Genomic DNA, 22,329 nt, shown 5'->3' with positions numbered 1-22,329 from the left:
GCCTTATTAGGTGGCGTAAAGTTGTTGGGCCTACCACCTGCAACTTTGACCCTTTCCCATCATGACTTGTGGTAGCTAGCCAGAGGAGATTGATTAGGTCGGTCCAGGGAGTGCCGACTGCTTCCTCAAAGCAGGGGGTGAGGCGAGCTGCCTTGAAACCAGAGGACTCCATGGCAGAAGCCCTGGTACAACCAGAGTCTCCCCTGATCTGTCAGAGCAAAATATTGCTGTTGTGAGCTGGACCCCTTTATTTTCAAATGCTGTGGCTTGGGCCTGAATTATTTGACTGTGTGAGAGACGGACAATTTCATGATGCCAAGTGTTGCCTTCTAATTCGAAATTAGCAACAACTATTTTCATGGGAACAAGAAGCTACAAGGCCAACCACTCAGAGGAGGACATTATTCAGGATCCTTATCTTTTGGAACTGGAGTTGGTTGTGATTGTGGCTCCTTGTTGAACAGAGAATTTGCCTCTTCCTGATCATATTTGTACTCCCTCTCCTTCAGCTTTCTGTGTGATGTGCTTCGTTCTGCTCGAGTCATTTTGAAAGTGGGACTTGTGGGCCAGAATGGAAACACAGAATGGAAATACAGTTATGGTCAGCAGTGTGTGAAGCCTTTTTTTATGTGCTGGACAGTAACCACAGGATATTGGTTTCTGTAATTACTTATGGTTTTTGTTCCTCATTCCCCCTGGATTTCTAAAGGGAGAGGGAGCAGTCTGCAGAAATTGTATAGACTCTGGGTCTGGAGACTGATTTAAGTTTTTAAGGCCATTTTTGTGCTTGTGGGCAATTGCTGTTTCGACTAATTATATAAGAGTTCACAAAAGGAAGGGGAGGGTGAAACTTGCAATTATTCTTCACAAACATTGTTTGCCTTTTTCTTTTCAAATACATGCATGCTGCTTTATTTTAAAAGACTGTGAGTGTTTTTTACCAAGGGATGCCAAGAACACTTTTAGGGTACAATCCTACCATCAAGTTTGTGCAATGTATACAGAAAGTACAGGAAAGCAGCCTAAAGAGAGGAATGTCACTTTTGAACGCTGTTAATGTGGTATAGAAAGCAGAAGAGAGCCATTTTTAAATTGAATGTGCCTCCTAGACAATGCAGGGCTTTCATTCAATTTACAGACATGGAAAATGCAAAAAGCAGAAGCATCACTTGCGAAAAATAAAAATACCATTTGTCATTCATGTGAAAGCATTCTTCAAGTCAGACAGCAATTATGTCTTGGCTGGAGTACCATCGCCATCTTTAATCGTAAAAGAATGTGAGGACTTGCTATTTATAGTTTGGTAAAATTATTTAAAAACAATAACCAAACAGGATTGTAATAATTACTTTCTGTTTCAATTTACATTGTTTTGTTAAATGTAACTTTTTAAAAAGAGAAAAGAAAGACTACTAGGGTTTCAGGGCAAGGGCGTATTTGGTGATCCTAAGCCAAGGGATCTTTGGCTACTCCTGTAGGTTAATGGGATTAATGCTGTGGCCTTCCAGTGGTTCCAGGAGCAGGGTAAAATCTATCCAGCAGAGATATCAAAGGCTGGGCTTACGGAGCTTCAGAGTTAACATGGACACAATGGAGCTAGACTTGCACCAGAATGTAGCATCCTGAGGGGGCTTGCTGAAGCGAAACTGTGACATTGCTCCGACTTCTTCTCCTCTTAGTGCTCAGCTGAAACCTGTCTTAGAAGTTTTCTTCCCCTGTGAAAGAGGCTTCCATTTCTCTCTTTCTCATGCTCAGGACACTTCAGAAATTCTGTAGTGTGGATTATTGCTGTTCATTCGTTAAAGGTGGTATGCATTTTTATTTCTTCCCTGTAAACATTTCCCCAGCACTTTGCAGCCCCCCTGTCTGCCCATATGCTTCCTGACCAGAAAAGTCCCAGGAGAGGAATTACCTCAGGATGTCAACCCCTAGGCATTAATTGAAGTGTGAGCACCCAGGAAAGCTGCAGAGTGAAGCTTACCCCTTTGGCTGCTTTGAAAGTATAGTAGACACAGCAAAACTCTTGTGACAGCACTATATTATCTTGATGTCTATCTCAATAACAATAAGAGGATGGAGAAAAGGAGGAAGGAGAAAGAGTTGACCACATCTATCCCAACCACAGAATTACATTCTCAAATTATGCTGGTTTCACAACCAGTTAGAAATAACAATTTTTTTACCTCCAAATTTGTGTTATTTAAGTTCTGTGCTTTAATGTCAGAGCTGCCCCTAGGTCCCAGCTCACAGAGGACCAACGCCCGATCGTCGTTATGTACAAAAGTCTTTATTGAAGTTCAACTTCCTTTCCAAAGCCGCAGCGCGCAGCTCTACGTCTTAAACCCTAGACCGGCGAAGTCCCGTCTGAATCTCCTCCCCTCTGACACCAGTTTAAGATCCTAGCCCTGCTCCACCTTTTCCGTTGTTCTCTTCTCCTCTGGGTCCTCCTGCCCGCCGGGGCTTTCCCCTTTCTGGACTCTTCCGACGCTGAGTCGGCTGACTCCTCCCCCTGTCTCCGGCGGGCTTTAGGACCCGGTTCCCAATCCTCATTCTCTGCTGTCCCGCGCTCCTGTACATTTGAACTTGCCTCTCGCGCCAACCCAGTGACCTTCCTCCTGACCGTCACACTGCTTCTGTCACTGCTTCCCTCTTCCGGGATACTGCCCGGATCTGACCTCCCCTCCGTAGTCTGGCTCTCCGATGGAGGCGTGGCCAGCCCTGACTTATCTTCACTCCCTGGTGTGGAATCCTCTGCCCTCGATACCTGGGACTCTTCCCCCCCACTATGCTCTGGTGGGGAAGCTGGTCCTGATTTCCAACTGCTACTCTGGGAGTCCCTGCTGGCCCCTTGCTCCTGGAGTGTCCCCCTTGGGAATCCCCTTGCCCTGGCCACTGGCGCCCCCTTCTGTGAATCTTCCGATTCGCTGGAGAGGCTCATGGAATCTCTCGGGCCACTGTCATCTTCTCCTACGCTGCCTTCAGATTCTTCCCCTTCGCTCTCCATCTCCCCTCTTCCCTGTGCTTCTGCTCCTGAACCCCTGACATTTAATAATACAGTTTTCTGCTTATTTAGTAGAGAAAAGAGCAATGGTATTCAGAATAGAGCAGTACAGTTTCCTAAAAAACAGGGAACTTGCGATCTGTGAGGAAAAGATAGAGGAAAGGGATGTGGTAAATGTAGCGATCAATTAAGGACTGGGTGGGAAACCTTGTGAGTTCAAAACAACAACAATTCTATGTGTAATTTTAAGGATTTTATTTATTTAATTTCTATACTGCCCTGTTTAAAATATAGAAATACAAAAATACACAACCTAGTAACAAACAGAAACAATACATCCACCCACAGTTTAAAAGGCCATAGCTTGTTTAATTGGCCAAAGGCCTGTGAGAAGAGGAATGACAGTTCATAGCCAGTAGCTGATTGTCCAAATCTGATATTCAGTATTTGCAACCCAAGCTGTCATGGATCGTTAGGGAAGCTATTGGTTAAAAATGCTTGAGGAAATTCTAATCTGGCACCTTACTCTAATTGGTTGCCTGTGTCCCTGGTTGGGTTCTGCTCAATTAACAATGGCTACAATTGACTGGTGTCTAACCTGAAACAGCTGCTCACCACCAGCAGTCGACCACCCAATGCAGCAAAACATCAAGACCTGCCGCTTTGGCACCAGCTGTTTCCCTTCATTTACTCTGTATCGCAGGGGGCATCAGCCATGCTCTCAAAGGTACATTCACCTGTGCATCACTATCTGTTCTGTGCAATATGCTGGTACTTGTCAGGGGCGCCCTTTAGGATCTACACAAACACAAAAAAGGGAGTTGTCTTTAGTCACAGCCAACAGTAAAATACACACAATGCAAAAGTGAGGGTAAAAACCTCAAGGCTATATCAGAGCCAAATAAATACAAAAGATTTATTGATCAACACAACAGAGAAATATAATTCAACAGGCAACACCCCCGTTTGATGAATCTGTAGTGAATTCTTGTTCATAGTGGCTCATGACACAATTAGCCATGTGCCTTCCTCTTAGCACGTTTCTCCCTTGCGTCCTGAGTTCGAGTGTCTTCAAAGCCCGTGACACCTTTGGTAAAGGCTGTTCGCCAATTGGAGCGCTTGCAGGCAAGTGTTTCCCAATTGTTGGTGTTTATACTACATTTTTTTAAAAATTGCCTTGAGACAGTCTTTAAACCTCTTTTGTTGACCACCAGCGTTACGCTTTCCATTGTTAAAACCGTGTTTATGGAAGAAAATCTTACTCGGCTACGAGTGATCACCAAAGAAGAAAAAGAAGGTGCTTCAACCATTTACACCAAGGAAAGCACCTCTGTAGAGGGGGAAAGGCTTCAAAGTGCATGCAGATGGTCAAATATTATTATCAAATCTATGCGTAGGAAGTTGTGACTGAGTGTGGCTTCGCAGGCCAAATGTACTATGGGTTGTATTCAACGTAGGGCCAAGGGGAGCATTCTGTTAAGAGTATCATGCTCTTCTGACTGAGCTATCTTAAATCTATATAAAACACATGCATCTCTTCCATACATAGCCTTGCCAATAGCATCAGTCTACAGAAGGGTGGCCTGCTAGCCTGTTGCAGCGAAAATAAGAAATATTGTGGCACCTTAAAGACTAACAAATTAATGATGGCACAAGCTTTTGTGGACCATCGTATTCAAGACTAGTACCACTGAGCACAGATCTGCTTAAATAAAAATAAAATTCCCCCAGCCCAGTCTGAAAGCTGTCACTCCTAATCCCTGATGGGTTGAAAGGCCTTGCAGTTACTGAGTGCCAGTCAGCACTTCTTCTCCTCATCTTCCTAATTCCCCTCAAGCCTAGTTTTCTCTCTCACCACACCTACAGCTTCTGTGCATTCACACTGTCTGTTTATTCAGCCATCGTCATCATTTGTTTGTGAAAGGCTTGCAGGTTTCTTTAATATGTGATATCCACAGTTTAATGAGCATTCATTTTGATTTGTTTCTGATGAGGTTTTATGACATCTCATGGAGGAAATTGAATCCCACCCTTTTCAGTGCATTTCTCCATCACTTTCCTTACTGCAAAAGTCTAGTTTTTATTTTATTTTTGGAAGTGCAAGAGCACAAAATCCTCTTTAAATGGCGCAACTTGAATTGGCAGGTATGTGACTGAATACCACTCGCAGCGACAGTTTGTAATTTTAATACATGGAACAAAATGATCTGTTTTTAACAGGACCACAGAACACACTGTGCGACCAAGTGGAGTCAATTGAAACAATTTGTTTAATTTGCATTATTTGTTCCAGTCACAGACCCACCTGGTCCTGGGCCCAGCCTTTGGAAATTTCTAGCAAAATGTTGAAGACTAATTGATTCAAGCAGCAGACCGTTTACAAGGTTCTCTTGAGGATGCAAGATAATTATAGAATGATATGGCACAGATGAAAAAAAACTAAATGGTTTGGCCAAGTTGTTGCTGGTTACAAGGTAATCACCGTCTTCGAAAGATGCAGATTTTTGACAGCCAGCACAAGTTTCAACCCTGAAAGGGGCTATTAGGGAAAATGGCTTGGCAATGTGCTAATTAATAAATGAACTGCGGAAGTGCAATATAAACCTGTCAGTTGATGCAGGATGCTAGATGTCAACCCCACAAAAGACAGACTGGCCTGAAACCTGCTTTAAAAAGAGGTGGAACAAACAGGAACTTCACCAAAGAGGTGCTTAACAAACAAAGCTCCCTTTTAAAAGTAGTGAACATTCCAAATCAAAAATTAAAAATTTAAGAAATCCACCCTCAACCCAAGCCACCCCTCCCAACAAAATAACTACATGCACCCAAGACATGAAGTAAAGAAAGAAGTTTGGTGTGTAAATATATTAGCAGTACCCAAGGGAAAGTGCAGGTGGTAAGGCAGAATAATTAAAATTTATTTGCCTGAGGCAAATCAAATGAATATGGTTATTGGAGTCTCGCAGTTCTTCTTTTGTTTGATTTTTTTATTTCCACATTAAACAAAGAGAAGTAAAATGGCTATTTTAAAAATAAAGAAAGAAGAGATCATATGAGTAGTAGTAGTAGTAGTAGTAGTAGTAATACCATTACCTCACGTTAAGGATGCAATCAGTGAATCAATCTTAAAGTAAACATAAATTATTATTAGCCCTCCAGATGTCCAAATAGGTATCAATACAAAATTGATGTCTATATGAAATATGTTCAAGTGCAGTCAAAGTGGTGAGGTCCTCAGGCCATTTTGTGATAGACCGTGGATATTTATGCTTCAAGTATAATCTATTCATAAGGGTTTTTAAAATATCCATTTTTGTTGTCCTGCCATTAATTCCCATACCACAGGAATAAAATTTAAAAAGTATACTGCAGGGACAAAACTGTGAACAACAACTTCTGACAACGTCCTCTCCCCACCCCAAAACCCACACCATGTGCCTCAGTGAGGCCTTTTCAGAATTTCACCTCCATCATCTATTTGTATTGAACAGTGCCTGCCTACACAGATGTTGTGGAGTCCAATATACCTGAAATATTATTTTTTGACAGACTGATCTCAGCTTCAAATCTAAAGAATCATTCCATATAGATTCTAAAGCAATTTTACATTGTTTACACTGTAATAGACATTGCGTGTTCAGACCCAGAGACCTCCCCACTAAATAAATTCATACTTGACTCAAATTTTAGTTTGATTTTTCGCAGAATTTAGTCCACAACTTTATTGATTACAGAAAGTTGCATAGGCTCTGGTTCGATTAGCTCCCTGCACTTGCAGATAGCGCTGACCCAGGGTTCCAGCATAGGTCAGCCAAGGGTGAACACCCAGATGGGCGAAAAGTCGGGAACAGACTATGTCCGCCACCCAGATGTAGCCTGGACTCAGGCACTGGCACAACCCCCTCACAGGGGTTGACCAAACCATTTGATTCCCTGGATTCCTTTAACAGAATACTCTTCACATATGGATGGTGAGAGCGTTCTCCCATCCCTATCACCTGAACCAGAGCCTATCCGCAACCTTACAAGTTGTGACGATTTGCTACGCAGCAGGCGAAACCCAAATGGCAGCAGCCTATCAGCCAAGTGGGGAAAATTCCTGCCGTGCCCCTGTCCCAACAACAGATGACACACGACAGCATATCAAGGTCAAGCGCAAAGCCCTAAAAGTAGGGAGAGGTGGGCGGGTGTTCCGAATGCACACACCGAAAGAGGAAGCTCTGGGTCACGTGCATGGGCATATATATAGGTCCCTTGATCTGTTTGGACTGCGCCCCATTGGCTGGATTGAACCAAACATGGAGGAACCTACCAATCAGGTGTTGAAGCTGACCAATCTTACCCACCCACAACACAAGGGATCGGTCTCCAGGTCTCACCGCAACATGTGCCCTCTTTTAGGGAGGACATGATTTCTAATTCCCTAATCCACACTTCTCTAAGTTCCCGAACTTTTATATCACAAAAGTTCCATTAAGCATTTATAAACAGTGGTTTATCCATAAAGATTCAATAATCCATTCCAACAGTTTAGGAGACTTTGAAATACTCAGAACAGATGACCCATACATAGACACTAACAAACGTTGTAATTGAAGATATTGCCATTCATTACTCACGGATAACTGATGTTTAAACTGTAAAATAGGAAATGACAAAAATGAAGTTGTGGAGTGGATGAGGGCTAATAAGCTGAAAGATCAGTTCTGGATGGGCTGCACTCCCTCTGTAATAATACATTCAGAGTTTGGAGATGTTTCTGGAACCATCTCTGCAGCTGGAGTTTTGGGTAGCTTCAGTAGTGCCTTTTGCCAGTTATGGATGATATGCCAGCCATGGCCATTCTTGGACAGGGATAGTATATCCCTGGTGACTGTGATTAAGCAATATACAAATTATTAAAATAAAAATTAACACAAAGTCTCTCTAACAGCAGAGTACTTAGCTGCTGAAAAGAAAATGCATTTTCTGATAGTTTTGGTTCCATCTTCTAAGTATAACTTGAGTGTTAGGGACTGTCCTGTTCAATTCATGTCATGAATTGGAAAACGTACAGAGAAGAGTCATATAAAAATGGTACCAGGATATGCTGATAATGGGGTTACAACTCAGCTTATATACCAAAGTAACATTTTCAAAGTGGTTGGATGGTGTGATTGTGCTATCACTGCCCACAGTTTATACATATTCCTGTTGTTGTTCTGTTGCAGGATCTGCTCAAACAGGTTTTGTAAGTTTTTAGCCTGCATTTGGTGTAGGAGTAAATTCAATTTCTCCTCTCAGATGGGAGACAAATTCTGTGTGCAGGCATGGCCTTTGGAGTAATTGAGTTCTTTAGTTGATTTAAAACTGTTACAAATGGCAGACTTTGAGACTTTTCTATCATCCCTTGAAAAATCTTTCTCTCCCCATCCTGTCTGAGATTTTAGTTGAATATTTAGCTTGAAGAATACCTAGGTAATCGAAAGCTTCCTCACTGCTTGTGATGCATTTAGTCCATACACTGCAGTTGAATGAATCCTGAGACAAGCAGTTCTGCTCAGGCTGCAGGTGGGAATGGGCTGGGAATGCCATTTTGGAATGCTTTCCCCAAGGCGGAATGATCTTCATCGGTTGATAATTTTGCCAATATTCCTTAAGTGACCTTCTATTTCTAGGGAGATAAGAAAAAGTGTTTGATCTTAAACTAAGCCAATCCTACCCAAGATAATTGGCATCAGAAAGGAACCTTCATTACTCCTGAAATCTTTATCATACCCATAGCTGTCAATGTTTTCCTTTTTTTAAAGGGAAATTCCCTTATTCCGAATAGGATTCCTCACAAGAAAAGGGAAATGCTGACAGCTAGGATCATACCTATGTTGTACAGTTTCTTTAAATCTCACCCCAATTGGCAGTTTTACTTCCTGTTTCATGTTTGACTCAGTTCAGTAGAATGAACTTCACATTGGCTATTGGGCTTCTGTGAGTTAATTTAAATCTAGGTAGCCAATGTGGTATATTCCAGATGTTCTGGGACTACAACTCCCATCATCCCTGGCCCCACATTGGCTAGGCCTGCTTTAAGGCTGCACACATAACAATATCCTCTACTTGTGCAGGTAGAAATTAAAAGCTTCAAAGAGGAATAAGTTAAAGTTTAGGAAGGAATAGTGGATGAAGAGGAGCACCAGTGATCAAGTTCTACAATAGGCACAGAGAACCAAAGGTCATTTTCACATGGAGACTGGAGAAAGCTTGTTTTCTCCTGCTCCGGAGAGTAGGAGTAGGACCCGAACCAATGGCTTCAAGTTACAAGAAAGGAGATTCTGACTAAACATCAGGAAGAACTTTCTGACAGTAAGAGCTGTTTGACTCCCCCAGGAAGTTGTAGACTCTCCTTCACTGGAGGTTTTTAAGCAGAGGTCGGATGGCCATCTGTTTTGGATGCTTTAGTTGAGATTTCTGCATTGCAGAGGGTTGGACTAGATGACTAGATGTCACATGGAAGAGGGAACATGCTTTTTTTTTCTCCTACTCTGGAGGGTAGGACTCGAACCAAGAAAAGAGATTCTGACTAAACATCCGGAAAAAGCTTTCTGACAATAAGAGCTGTTCAGCAGTGGAACAGATGCCCACGAAAGGTGGTGGACTCTCCTTCCTTGCATGTTTTTATGCAGAGGTCGGATGGCCATCTGTCATGGATTCTTTAGCGGAGATTCCTGCATTGCAAGGGGTTGGACTAGATGACCCTCAGGAATCCTTCCAACTCTACAATTCTATGATTCATCAGTAATGCTTAAATGCTTAAAAAGAAATTCCACATGTATAAATGGGTTGATAAAACTACAACTGTACCTTTGATCTGAAAACAATCCTATTTGATTTCTATATTCAAATGAATAGCATAGACTAAAAGGTGCGTGTGAAAACAGACAAAAGCAACAGGCTTGCATAATATACTTTAAAAAATGCACTTCTGTGCATGCTGGCTCAGAAATAAATTCCACTGTGCTCAATGGGGCTTACTCATAGGCAATGCTGTTGGTGGGTAAAAAATTGAGGTGCTGGTACTCGTAGAATAAAAAAAGGGCCGTGGATGTCATCACAAACTGGCTGCCATCAGCAGCAACAAAAGAGGAGCTGCTACTCCATGCAAGTGAGTGCAGTCACAAAAATGTCTTGCTCATCAGTGTACACAGGGATGAATCTGAAGGAAAATCACACTTCCAAGGATGATACTGGGCAAATACAAAGTGTATTTCTGCCTTGAACACACCAGAGGGAGTGTTAGTCATGCTGTGTAAAAAAAGTATCTCTGATATCTTAAGCTACTCATGCAAGTGCAGCTGAAACAAATCTTGCATTCTGCAAGAGTCCCAGTACTATGCAATAATACTGTACAACTACTGTATGTGATTGCATTTTTAAAATTTATTTTGCAGTTTTGGTTAGTATGAGTGACATGAAGCATTTTTGAGATGTGAGGATTTCTGGACTGCTTTTCCTCGGAAGTGAATGCTCTTTGGCCTTTTCCCTTGATCTGCTGAGAAACCTAAGATGTCAGCTGCTTTTTCTGGTGCTGGGCTTTGGGTTTCCTGTCCAGGGATTTTATACGAAATCAGAGTGTGGTTTGAGAATTAAGAAATAAAACTGGCATCACACCAATACCATCACACGATTCTTCTTCTTGTTTCCCTGACTTCTCTCCCAAATTATCCAAATCCAAATAACTTCACAAGATGGAACTCTAAGAAAATAAGTGTTTAGTTTGGTTTCTCTAAAGCCCAAATTTTCTCAAATAGAAATTGACATTTGAATTTTGCACAGGACTCCCTTAAAAATGTTTGGACTTTTCTTTGGAGGACACAGATCAAACTGCTTCCAAAGAATGGGAATACAGCCGTACCTTGGATTCTGAACGCCTTGGTACTTGGACGTTTTGGCTCCCGAACGCTACAAACCCGGAAGTGAGTGTTCTGGTTTGCGAATGTGCTTTGGAACTCAAACGTCTGATGGGGCTTCTGCAACTTCAAACTGGCTTGGGTTTCCGAACGTTTTGGAAGTCAAATGGACTTCTGGAATGGATTCCGTTTGACTTCCAGGGTACGACTGTATAGTTTCATGGGATAAGATTCAGAAGTTATTACTAATGTGCAGTGCCTCAGACTTTTCAGTGTGCAGGACAATTTACATGGCTTGGACTATCTCTGAGTAGGTAGTACTCTTGCACAGATGCCTTTTAGCGCTGTGGGTTAAACCACTGAGCCTAGGACTTGCCGATCAGAAGGTTGGCGGTTCGAATCCCCGCAACAGGGTGAGCTCCCGTTGCTCCTGCCAACCTAGCAGTTTGAAAGCACGTCAAATTGCAAGTAGATAAATAGGTATCGCTCCAGCGGGAAAGTAAATGGCGTTTCTGTGTGCTGCTCTGGTTCACCAGAAGCGGCTTAGTCATGCTGGCCACATGACCCAGAAGCTGTACGCCAGCTCCCTCGGCCAATAAAGCGAGATGAGCGCCGCAACCCCAGAATCGGCCACGACTGGACCTAATGGTCAGGGGTCCCTTTACCTTTAAATGTACAAAAGAGCAAATGTTTCTTACACTTCTTCTTCTTCTTCTTCTTCTTCTTCTTCTTCTTCTTCTTCTTCTTCTCCCCCCCCCCCCAGTGCTTATTTAATGCTTTAGAGCAGGAGTGGATAATTTGTGGCTCTTTGGCTGTTGCTCGACTACATCATCCCTGACCATTGGCCATGCTGGATGGAGATGCTGGGAATTGGAATCCAGCAAATGTTTGGAAGGCCAAAGGTTCATCACCCCTGCCACAGAGTGTTCAAAGTTATTCATCTACCCTATTGTGTTAATATTCATAGCAGCCCAGTAAGGCAGGTCGCTGTTATCTCTTCATTGCAGTTGGTGAATGAGTTTGAAAAGAGTAAGGGCTCATCTACACTTCTGTTTGTCCTGTCTGGAAAGCATGGGTCTGAGTGGCTTTCTGCTTGACTCACTCTTTAGCTTTAAATTGGAGCAAAGGGCAATCCAGAGAAACCCTAACTTGCTGTTTGCTCTGACTGAGTGCTAGAGAACAGTTTTCTTTGGGTGGAAAGCAGCATCGCCAGAGGAAGTATGGATAAGCCCTGACTTAAGCATGGGTACCTATGGCTATGATGGAATTTGAACTGTGGATTCCTTGGTCTACCATTCCCTGCTATGCTTTAAATCTATACACAGAACCTGGGAATAAGCCCCATTGAACAAAGTGAGGCTGGTAGAGGAACCCTGGACATGTCTACTCAAATGTAAGCCTGATGGAGTTCAGTGGGACTTACCTTCTAGACTGAGTAAACTTGTTTAGGATTGCACAGGTAGGCTCCTTACATTTGAATTAACATGAATAGGATTGGGCTGCACGCTAAAATGCTATACATTATATAATAATAATTTGACAGAAACAATGGTGTGTGTGTGTGTGAAAGAGCAGAAATAATGCACATCATATTTTTAAAAACGGCATTATTTTGTTACTTTGTAATGCTGAATGCCAGCATTTTAAGATCCCTGGAAAAACATATTGCTGTCTCCAACACCAGAGTTTTTGTTGGAATTGGAATGAAATAAAAGAATTGGGCTTTTCATGGCTTTTTTGCTGAATTCATGCACTTGCACGAACTCATTTAACGTTGACTGATTTTTTTGGGGTACAGGATGTTATGGCAAGTGTCAGGCCCATGAGATCCAGATGAAATATAAAACCAGCCAAGCAAAGCCATAGTGGTAATTTTAGAAGAGAGGCTGCACTGAAGCTTTACAGGGATATCCCCTTTTAGTGGACAGCAAACTATTTTGATGGATTACTTTACCTTGAAATTCTCCCCAGCATGATTTCTCTCCCCTTTATATTCACCTTCATGTATAGTTTCACATACGGAATTTATTTGAGAAACCTGGCCCACGATTCAGATGCTGATTTACTAATAGACAACTTGCGGTTTGCTGAGAATTTGTTTGAAATTATTTGATCAGTAACCTCTAGGTCCATTTATTAGCTCATTGCATTTTGCTGATTTCTGCCTCTTTTATTTTTACCCCGAGTCTCATTACAAGCGAGTATTTATTTTCTTTAACTGGATGATCAAGCGCCTTGAGAAGGCTGATTTTTCAGCTCCTTTGCATTTGTTGTAGATTTCTCAGCTCCAAAGAAGACATTTACAGTGCAAGTCTATGGATGTCTACAGAAGCAAGCACCATTGAGTTCAGCAGGACTTAGGGTTGCCAGACCTCTAGGACTGACCCAAAGTCTCCAGCTTTACCTTCCCACCCCCATGGCAGGGGGAGGGCTTGAATCTCCAGGTGAGGGAGAATGCCTCTGCAGTTTTTTTAACATTAAGAAAACTATGTGTGCAGCTTGCAAGCTTCAGCCTGGCACGAGCTGGCTGCAAATTATTGTAGAGTCTCTTGGGGAACAATCACCAGGGGCCGCCCCATGACATCACCAGGGATTGCCCCTAGGTCTCAAGTCTGGGTCCTGAAATCTCCAAGGTTTTGTGGAAATGCAAAGAAAAAGAAGGTACCTTTTTGTCACATGTGGTGGATGTGTAAAGTAGTAAAAAACTTCTGGGAGATGATATATAATGAAATTTCAAAAATGTTCAAAATAACATTTGTTTAAAAACCAGACGCGTTCTTACTAGGATCCCAAAGGATCAGAAAAGATTATTTATGTATGCGACAACAGCTGCACGGATGCTACTGGCCCAGAGATGGAAGGAAGAGTCAACCTCGACCAGAGAAGAACGGCAAATCAAGATTTCGGACCATGCCGAAATGGCAAAACTAACTGGGAAGCTCAGAAATCAAGAAGACAAGAACTTTAAAAAAGAATGGGGAAAGTTTATAATTTATATACGAGACCACTGCAAGCAGGTTAAAACATTGGCAGGATTTTAATCACACTTGTAAAGGAAACTATGGACAATTTAGAAGGAAAATATTTGGATAAACTGTTTCACTGTTACTGAGATCCTGGATAATCCTAACGTAGCATCTCTGATTAATACCAAACTAACTTATCTGACATGGTAATTCTGAACACTTCTCCTATCCTAGCATACCAGGACAGATTTTTCCGAATCACTGGCTTTGTTCACTTTTGGCTTTTTCCTCTGTATATGATGACACACAGAGATATTTTTAATTCCCTGACCGTAATAGGTATATATACAGTGGTACATCTGGATGCAAACAGGATCTGTTCCAGAGCCCTGTTCGCATCCTGAAGCGAGCGCAACCCGCGTCTGCGCGTGTCATGATTCGTTGCTTCTGCACATGCTCGCAACATCATTTGAGCGTCTGCGCATGCGCGAGTGGTGAAACCCGGAAGTAACGCACTCTGTTACTTCTGGGTTGCCGTGGAGTGCAACCGGAAAAGGCTTAACCTGAAGCGACTTCAACCCGAGGTATGACTGTAGTTTTCTACAGAACCTCAAAAGGAACAGAAAAATAATAATTAAAAAATGATCTGCACTCATAGGAATGGGACTGGTGGCTTTTGTTGGTTTATATCACTTCCTCTTCTTTTGTATTTGTCCCAAAGTCTTCCTTCCCTAGCTCTGATAGTTTCTTACTCCGAGTAAGTTTCTTACCTCACTGAAACTCTTTCCATTTTGATAATATTGCAGCAGCCACTAATGAGCGATTTCACAATAAACAGGACAAGTTAATAATGAATTTACTGTTCATAAGAAATTTACAGAATTGTGAGTCAAGAGGAGGAATCTGAGTTCAACTGAATCTGATGTCACTGAATCTCTGAAGCTTTTGCATGGTGTTAATGGGTTGGAGCCAACAATCATGCAATTCTTTGTGTAAAAAGCTAGTGAGGGGTAGTCTGGGTCGCCTTGAGCCATAAGGGTGGGGAGAAGAAGGGAAAAAATAATAATAATATAATAATAATATAATAATTATTATTATAGGTTTCCCAGCAGTTATAGGCTTTTCCAGCAGTTACTGCGTACATCACAAAACATGTGTGCATTAATTGCATCCATACAGTTAACATCACAACTAGTTTGGTACTCCGCAGGTAAGTGCCAAAGCAGCAAGCCAGGAGGCAGGCAGGCAGGTATAGGGGCAAGTGAGGAAAGCAGTTTGGAAGCTCAATGGAGGTAGATGAAGGGAGGACTGAGCCCTCATCCATCATTGTGGGCACAATGGGTTCCCATTTGGCTAGGAATCTGGCTTTGAATAAGCCACACAAATAAGCCACATTCAAAAATTCAAAGAAAACGCTTTGGTTATTCTAAAGCCTGAGTAGGGAAATTTGCTTTGCCCTTGTTCTCAGGTATCTGTGCATAGAGTTGAAGGCTGAGAATGTGTGAGGAAAAATAGAAGACCTCCATGTACATTATAATATAAGATGATCCTGATGTGTATAACCTGCTGCTCAGCATGTATACAACTGCATGAAACTGTCCAGTACCTGTGTACCTCCTGATAAGGAGGATGGCGTAATTCCCCAATGAGGAAAAGTTGGCGGCATTTGAGACTTTAGAGAAAAGGTGAGCAAGAGGTGACCTGATAGACATGGCATGGAGAAAGCGGAGAGAGGAAAGTTTTTCTCCCTCTCATAAGACTAGAACTCGAGGATGTCCAATGAAGCTGAATACTGGAAGATTCTGATGAGACGCAGGTGGCGCTGTGGGTTAAACCACAGAGCCTGGGACTTGCTGATCAGAAGGTCGGCAGTTCAAATCCCCGTGACGGGGTGAGCTCCCGTTGCTCGGTCCCTGCTCCTGCCAACCTAGCAGTTCGAAAGCACACCCAAAAGTGCAAGTAGATAAATAGGTACCGCTCCGGCGGGAAGGTAAACAGCGTTTCCGTGTGCTGCTCTGGTTCGCCAGGCCACATGACCTAGAAGCTGTATGCCGGCTCCCTCGGCCAATAAAGTGAGATGAGCGCTGCAATCCCAGAGTCGGCCACAACTGGACCTAATGGTCAGGGGTCCCTTTATTTTTACTGGAAGTTTCAGGACAGGTGAAAGAAAGTACTTATTCACTCAGTGCATAGTTAAACTATGGAACTCACTGCCACAGGATGTAGAGATTGCCACCTACCTGGATGGACTTAAAAGAGGATGAGACAAATTCATGGAGGAGAGGGCCACCAGTGGCTTTTAGCTATGATGGCTATGCTCTGCTTGCATAGTCAGAGGCAGTATGGCATTCACGTCCAGCTTGTGTGCTTCCCACAGGCATCTGGTTGGCCACTGTGAGAACAGGATGCTGGACTAGATGGACCAATGGCCTAATCCAGCAGACTCTTCTTATCTTCTTAGTGAAATATTATATACAGGTGTGAACATCACGTGTGATCACAAAGTGCAAGTCTGTTTCATGCTTTTCCCTAAATGGATTTTTTCCCCCAAAGAGGAAAAGTGTCACATTTAATGTGGCTGGTGCGAAAAAATACAACATAAAAAAATCATGTCATTTTAAATCCTCAGTAACCATGCCTCCGATTAACCTCGTTGACTAAAAAATATTCTGCCAATGTGCAAAGCTTTAATGCTGCAAATATCCAAGCAACTCCTTTTCCCACACTTTCTGTGAGGAGTTAGCCACATTTGCTCAAGTTTCTTCAAATTTCTGCCACCAGGTAGCGCTACAGTCACAGCTCTGCCCATTTCATTCAAGGTCCCTAGGTTTAGCGCCGACTGCTTTCTAATGATATTTCCTCTCCCCCTCCCCACCCCCCACCGCGCTTTGCTTCCTTCAGCTGCGGCGAAGAGCTTGCATTTTGCCCGGGCTGAACTTCTGAAGTGTGGAAACCATTGCAGAGTTCAGGGAGAGATTCTGATTCAGAAGTGGTTGGGCAGACAGAGGGGGGTGAAACTGGGCTTCCCAAGTGGGGAATACACTGGGAATGGCTTTCCAAAGCCAAGAGGGGGCTTGATGAACTTGGAGAGAGAATGGTGCGCGCAGCTTTTGGCCTACGCTCACCTATGGAGCAGACAGTAAGGCCAATTCGCTGGAAAGCACAAAGTATGTCCACATGCGCGCTCAGGAGTGGCATGCTTGCCTCTTTTGCAGGCAAAAGCGTGTGGGAGAAGAGAGGCTTACAAAAGCTGCCTAGAACTTTAAAAACTCGCAAGCCTTAGTTCAAGAAAAAACGGGGCGGGAAGGAAGCCGCCGTGTACCAGATCGTTGCTCTGTTTAGTTCCACACTGTCAGCACTGGCTGGCGTTTCAGATATTATCATTCTTATTTATTGAATTTGTATACCGCCTTTCACCCGAAGATCACAGGGCGGCTCACAACAGATAACCACCCCCCTTCCTTTTTTTGTCCCAGGAGATGGATAGGATCGAACCTTTTCTACGCTTTACAACTGAGCGAGATCTCTTCCTCAGGGAACACGGGGACAAGGAAGGAACTCCACCCGCGACTTCTCCTTGTCCCACGCCAATAGCTTTGGCTCTTTTTTTAAAAACAACCGACCCGTGAACAGGCGCCACGGTCACTATATGGAGTTGGTATTTCATTTCTTAATGTGGGGTTTTTGTGGTTTTTTTTTAGCCTTTTTATAATGATGGTCATAACCGCACTGGCACAATTCAGTCAGAAACCCTCGCGTAAATGAATGGGACATCTGCGCTCTTTCCACTCGTTGAGTGAAACAGACTCGCGCCGAAGCCTTTCCATGCGCCTTGATCCCGGATTCCCGGCTCAGCCTTCAGTGCGCTGAAGAATCTGCGTGTGCAGCGGAGAGAGGCGGGCGGTGGTAAAGAGGAGGGTCTTTTTTAATTCCAGGTGACAAGTACGGAGTGTCATAAGTAGGGAGGGAGTGAGGGGGGAGGAGGGAGGAGCGCGGAGGAGGAGGGCGAGGGAGGGACTACGGAGCCTGAAAAAGAGTCTCTTTCCGAGCCGAGTCGCGAGAGGCAAAGCTCACCGAGCGCGCCAGCCAGTCAGAGCGTCGCTGCTGCTGCTGCTGCCTGACATTCAATCGAGAGAGAAAGGGAGCCGCGGACGCACAGAGAGCGAAAAGTGCAGGCTCCCTCGGGAAAGGAAAGGGAAGAAATAAAAGAGGAAGGAAGGCAATAAAGACAGAAGAACGAGAAAGAAAAGATTCAGGCGAAGAGGAGCGATCTTCCCTATATCCTACGCATTTAGGATCTGCTATTCCTTTTTTCTATTAATTTATTCCACCACCACGATCGGCTGAGAGGTTTCGCTTTCCTCGCTAAGCAACTTGGATTTTTTTTTTTTAATTTTTGGTTAAGTGGAAAGAAAGAGGGGGGACATTTTCTGCTCCTCTTCTTCACGCCTAGCAGAGGAGAGTCCCGAATCGAACTGGGTTGAGCGATCCCGGGCCCCGAAGGTGGTGCTAAGACGAGAGAGAGACCCCCCCCCCACCACCCAGCCACTTCTGCTTGGAAGCAGCGACAGCGGCTGCAGGATCCAAGCCCACGCGTGCGTTCGAGAGAGACCTGGGGGAGAGAAAATGCATTGAAACTTCGCGCAAACTTTCCTCGCTTCCCCCTCTCTATTTTTTTCGGTGTGTGTGTGTGTGTGTGTCTGCCTGTGCAGTGCACGCTCGCTCGCGTGTGGTGTCTTGCCACCGAGGGTTGGAGAGAGAGTGAGAGAGTGGGCGGCTGGAAATCTGTTACAATTCAGAACCTTCTGACGAATCTGGTGGGATTCCTACGGAGAGACTCCGAATCCGAAGCGAGGAAGCCCCGAGAGCCTTTCTGCAAGCCGAAAAGAGAGCCGAGAGGTGTGCGGAGGGGAGTCTGCGTCTCGGGCGCCTAGGGAGCCGGGCTTATGGACGGGTGAAACCAGAGACTGAAGTCTCCCCCCCTCCCCCCCACAACCCACCCCTGCGCTTTCCTTGATCGGAGCGGCCCCAGGAAAAGGAAGAAGAGGAGTTCAAGAGAGCGAGCCAGCGCGGCTCCGACCAGCTACTCCGGCTCCTCTTTGCCTCGCGCCAGGAATCATGAACTTTCTGCTCGCTTGGATGCACTGGGGGTTGGCCGCGCTGCTCTATTTCCAGAACGCCAAGGTAAAGCAGGGGGCGGGCGGGCGGATCCGGGGCGGCGGGGAAGCCTTCCTCCTGCCCCCGCGTGGCCTTGCTCGCTGCACGCTCGCTTGGCGGCCAGGGCGCGTCGCGGGGGTTCAGGGGATCGTCAGCCGGACCAGAAAGAAATCCGCGCGCGCGTGTCGGAAGCTGCCTTGGCGCAAATGGAAGGCAGATCCAGGTGCCTCGGTGCTCCTCGGCGCCACGCCACCTTCGGCTTGCCCTGGCGCGGACATGCGGTGTCTGCGCCGCTTGCGGCTGCCAACAAAAGGCCGGGAGCGAGGCAGGGTCGAGGCGTGGAGGTTTTCCCTGCTGGCGTTCGCGCGAACGGGGCGCGCGGGGCCTGTGGCAAGAAGGGAGGCGCGGGATCGGATCCCCCAGGAGGACAGGTCGGACCTCCTCTTCCTCGCACGTTGCCCAGACGGTTCCTGCTGGGCTGCCCTCCCTTCTGTCTGTCTGCGGAGTTGAGCAGGAGTTGGAAAACCAGGCGTGAAGACGACACAGGTTCTGCGTCGTCATCGATCGCCGAGCGGGGAGGCAGCGGAGCGCGCTGACTTCTTGCATCAGCACACACACACACACACACACACACACAAACACACAAACACACACACGCTCTCTCCTTCCTGACATTGCAAAATGGGGCGGGGGGGGGCTGTTTCGGCCTGTTTGCTTTAGGTAGAGGCAGGTTTGCTGACCGGAGTTCAAAATTCCTGGCTTGGAAAAGCAAATAGAGATCAAAGACCACAAAATGGATCCTTGTATTTCTTCCAGATTGATTTTCAAAATAAACGGCTCTGCTGAGCTACCATAAGTAGGAAGTTTGTTCTGCCCTCATAACTCTTTTCCTATATCAGTTTATTGGTACTTCTGATTGTAGAAGTCCACCCCATTACTCCTAATATATACCATAAAGGGCTTTTATCCTGCTCTTTCATCGGACTTTTGTTTGAACTCTCCTTGTTTAAAAAAGAGAGAGTCTAGAGTTGGGCATTGGAGTTTAGACAGATTTTCCAGCTGAGGTGGCTCCTGTGTGCTGTTGAGTAGAGATTCATGTCATAATTAGTACAGAATAAGTTTTATTCTGCTGTTAGTCTTGAGAAATTCTAGGGGAGGTCAGTGTGGGCACAGACCACCCCTGCAACAACATATGAGAATCAGTGTGTCATAGGAAAATGAATCTGCATTTGTTTAATTTAGCACCAAATGTAAGACCTCAGTTAGGAGCCATTTCAGATGTCCTGTTGCCAGGGGGGTCACATGCTTTTCCTGCTAACCTGTTAGCCTGCCACTTGTCTTCAAGTGACATCAGCAGATTAGGCTGTGCCTGATGGTGAAACGTGGCTCCGATTTCTTTGGGGAGCCTTGCAGCAAGGCAGCGTGATACCATTTCCATGCTCGCTTTGGAAAGCGCTCTTAAAATGGCATTGTTTAAATATGAGGTCCTGCAGGTGAAGTGAAAGAGGGAGCGTTACTCCGAGGTGAATGAAAAATTGAGTGTAGGTAGAGATAGTTGGGGGGAACCAGAGATGCCTTTTCTTCCAGGGAGGTGTGGTGATGGGATGCTCAGCTGTGAAGACTGCACTGTCCCTTGGGTAGATTGTATGGAACTATAGTAAAGGAGAGTAATAGGAGTGCTAGCCGAAGCTCATGTTCTTGGCAAGCTGTGTCTCTGCTGGGAAAGGGAAATTGATAAATTTATATTTATCAACTTCCTGCCGTTCTGACTACACACACCTGCCTGCCGCTGGATGTGTTGAGGGAGAAGAATCGGAGTTCTGTGCAGTTGCTTTTAAGTGAGCACAAAAGGGGAGGTGCCGGGTTGTGATAAGGTTCCTTTTGTCAAGGGAAAGATACATTTACTGACCACAGATGGAGGCTGTGAAGTGAGTCCAGGAAACCTGCAAGTCAGTGACCTGGCAGAGATACCACAGGTGTTGGTTTCCAATATATGTCTATATGTACCTCCTGTGGATATATTGGTGCAGTCAGTGGCCATTCCCCAGCTCCTTGTCTACCCCAGCGATTAGCCAGTTCTGAAATTGCTGGTCAGGATATGGTGGGAAGAGGGTTAGATGACTTGCTCCAAACTTGTGAAGTTACGACTTTGGGTACTTCATGTTCCTGTTGATTTTCTTGCCCTAGTTCAAAGACCATTTGGATCTAGGCTCCGTCCAAGACCTTGGACAGTTATATTCTGTCCTGGTTTTTACTTAACTGGCATCTTGCAGTTCCCTTTCCGCCATCACCTTACTTAGTGCAGTTTGATGTTAAGTTAGGTGTAGTGAACATGCCTTGGAGCTCCTTCCCAGGATGTGTTTCCAGTGGGATCAGGCAAAGATCAAACGCGGAGGGAGGAGGAGGAGGAGGGGGAGGGGACAAGAGCGTGTGACTAGACTGCTAATGATCTTGCAGCCACTAGCCGCTTGCTGTTGATCAGGCCACACTGGGGACAGGGCTTTCCTCCCAACTCCTTGTGTTAAGCTCGAAAGGAACAGAGCGGGTCACCTCCCACCAGGATCAACAAGTATTCTCAGCAAAAGGCAGATTCCCCCCCCCCCTTCCATTGCTCCTCTGGTAATATTCCTGTCATTTCTGAACAGTCCAAGCCTCTCTTTCTCCTCTTAATGTGCCATTTCAGAGATCCCTCTCTTGCTGCTTGCCTGGATTACTGGCCTCTCTCCCCTTGTATGCATAATGGGGGGTGGGGGTGGAAGGAGAGAGATTTTGCAGACCAAAGCTCCTCCTTAAGTAGAAACCTCTGAGAAGACTTTTTTAGCGCCTGAGATGGAAAGGGTTTTAACTCCTGTCCCAGGGGGCCTTCCAAAGTAGCTGGATTGTTTGTTCCAGTCCTAAACAGTTACAAAGCTCTTTTAATGAGGCTGCAGAGATTAGGGGGAGGGGTGGGGGAGGAGGGAAAGGGGTAGTTGTGGTGTGAAGGAGTAAAGTGTGTGTGTGTGTCTCTGTGTGTAATTTATTGGATTAACCTTTTCCTTGGTTTAAACTGGAACCGGGCACCTTGTTGTAAAAGCAGGAGGTAGTAGTTTCAAGAAGAGAGTCTTTCTTGGTGACTTCATTTTCCCTAGTACCCAGTTTGCTCTGTCTTTTCTCTAAGGCAGAATCTGTCTAATGGGAAAGTCTGAAGTGAGGTGGAAAGATAGCCATCATATAGAAACAATGAGTAAAACCCCAAGCCAGCAAAGGAGATGGGTGGAAGCAGCCTGACCTTCAGAAGGGCACTAGGCCCTTCTGTCCCTCGGAAGGATCCCGCCCCCCCCTT

General features: G+C 44.9%; 1 protein-coding gene across 5 annotated transcripts in view; it reads left to right on the top strand.

The window, feature by feature from the left end:
• Positions 1-17,892: 17,892 nt before the first annotated feature.
• Positions 17,893-22,329, top strand: part of VEGFA (vascular endothelial growth factor A) — a 29,568-nt gene continuing 25,131 nt past the window's right edge. For 2 of the 5 annotated variants that reach the window (XM_079969358.1, XM_079969357.1), the window contains exon 1: positions 17,895-19,034. In XM_079969358.1, the coding sequence (XP_079825484.1) occupies positions 18,969-19,034 (66 nt within the window). In that variant the 5' untranslated portion in view covers positions 17,895-18,968. Of the gene's footprint in view, positions 19,035-22,329 lie in introns of all 5 variants that reach the window. The other 3 variants (XM_079969359.1, XM_079969356.1, XM_079969360.1) reach the window with 2 other exon arrangements.

This window comes from Podarcis cretensis, assembly GCF_951804945.1.
Source record: "Podarcis cretensis genome assembly, chromosome: 3".
NCBI lineage: Eukaryota > Metazoa > Chordata > Lepidosauria > Squamata > Lacertidae > Podarcis > Podarcis cretensis.
The sequence above is the reverse complement of the archived record's forward strand: the minus strand, read 5'-3'. Positions and strand labels throughout refer to the sequence as shown.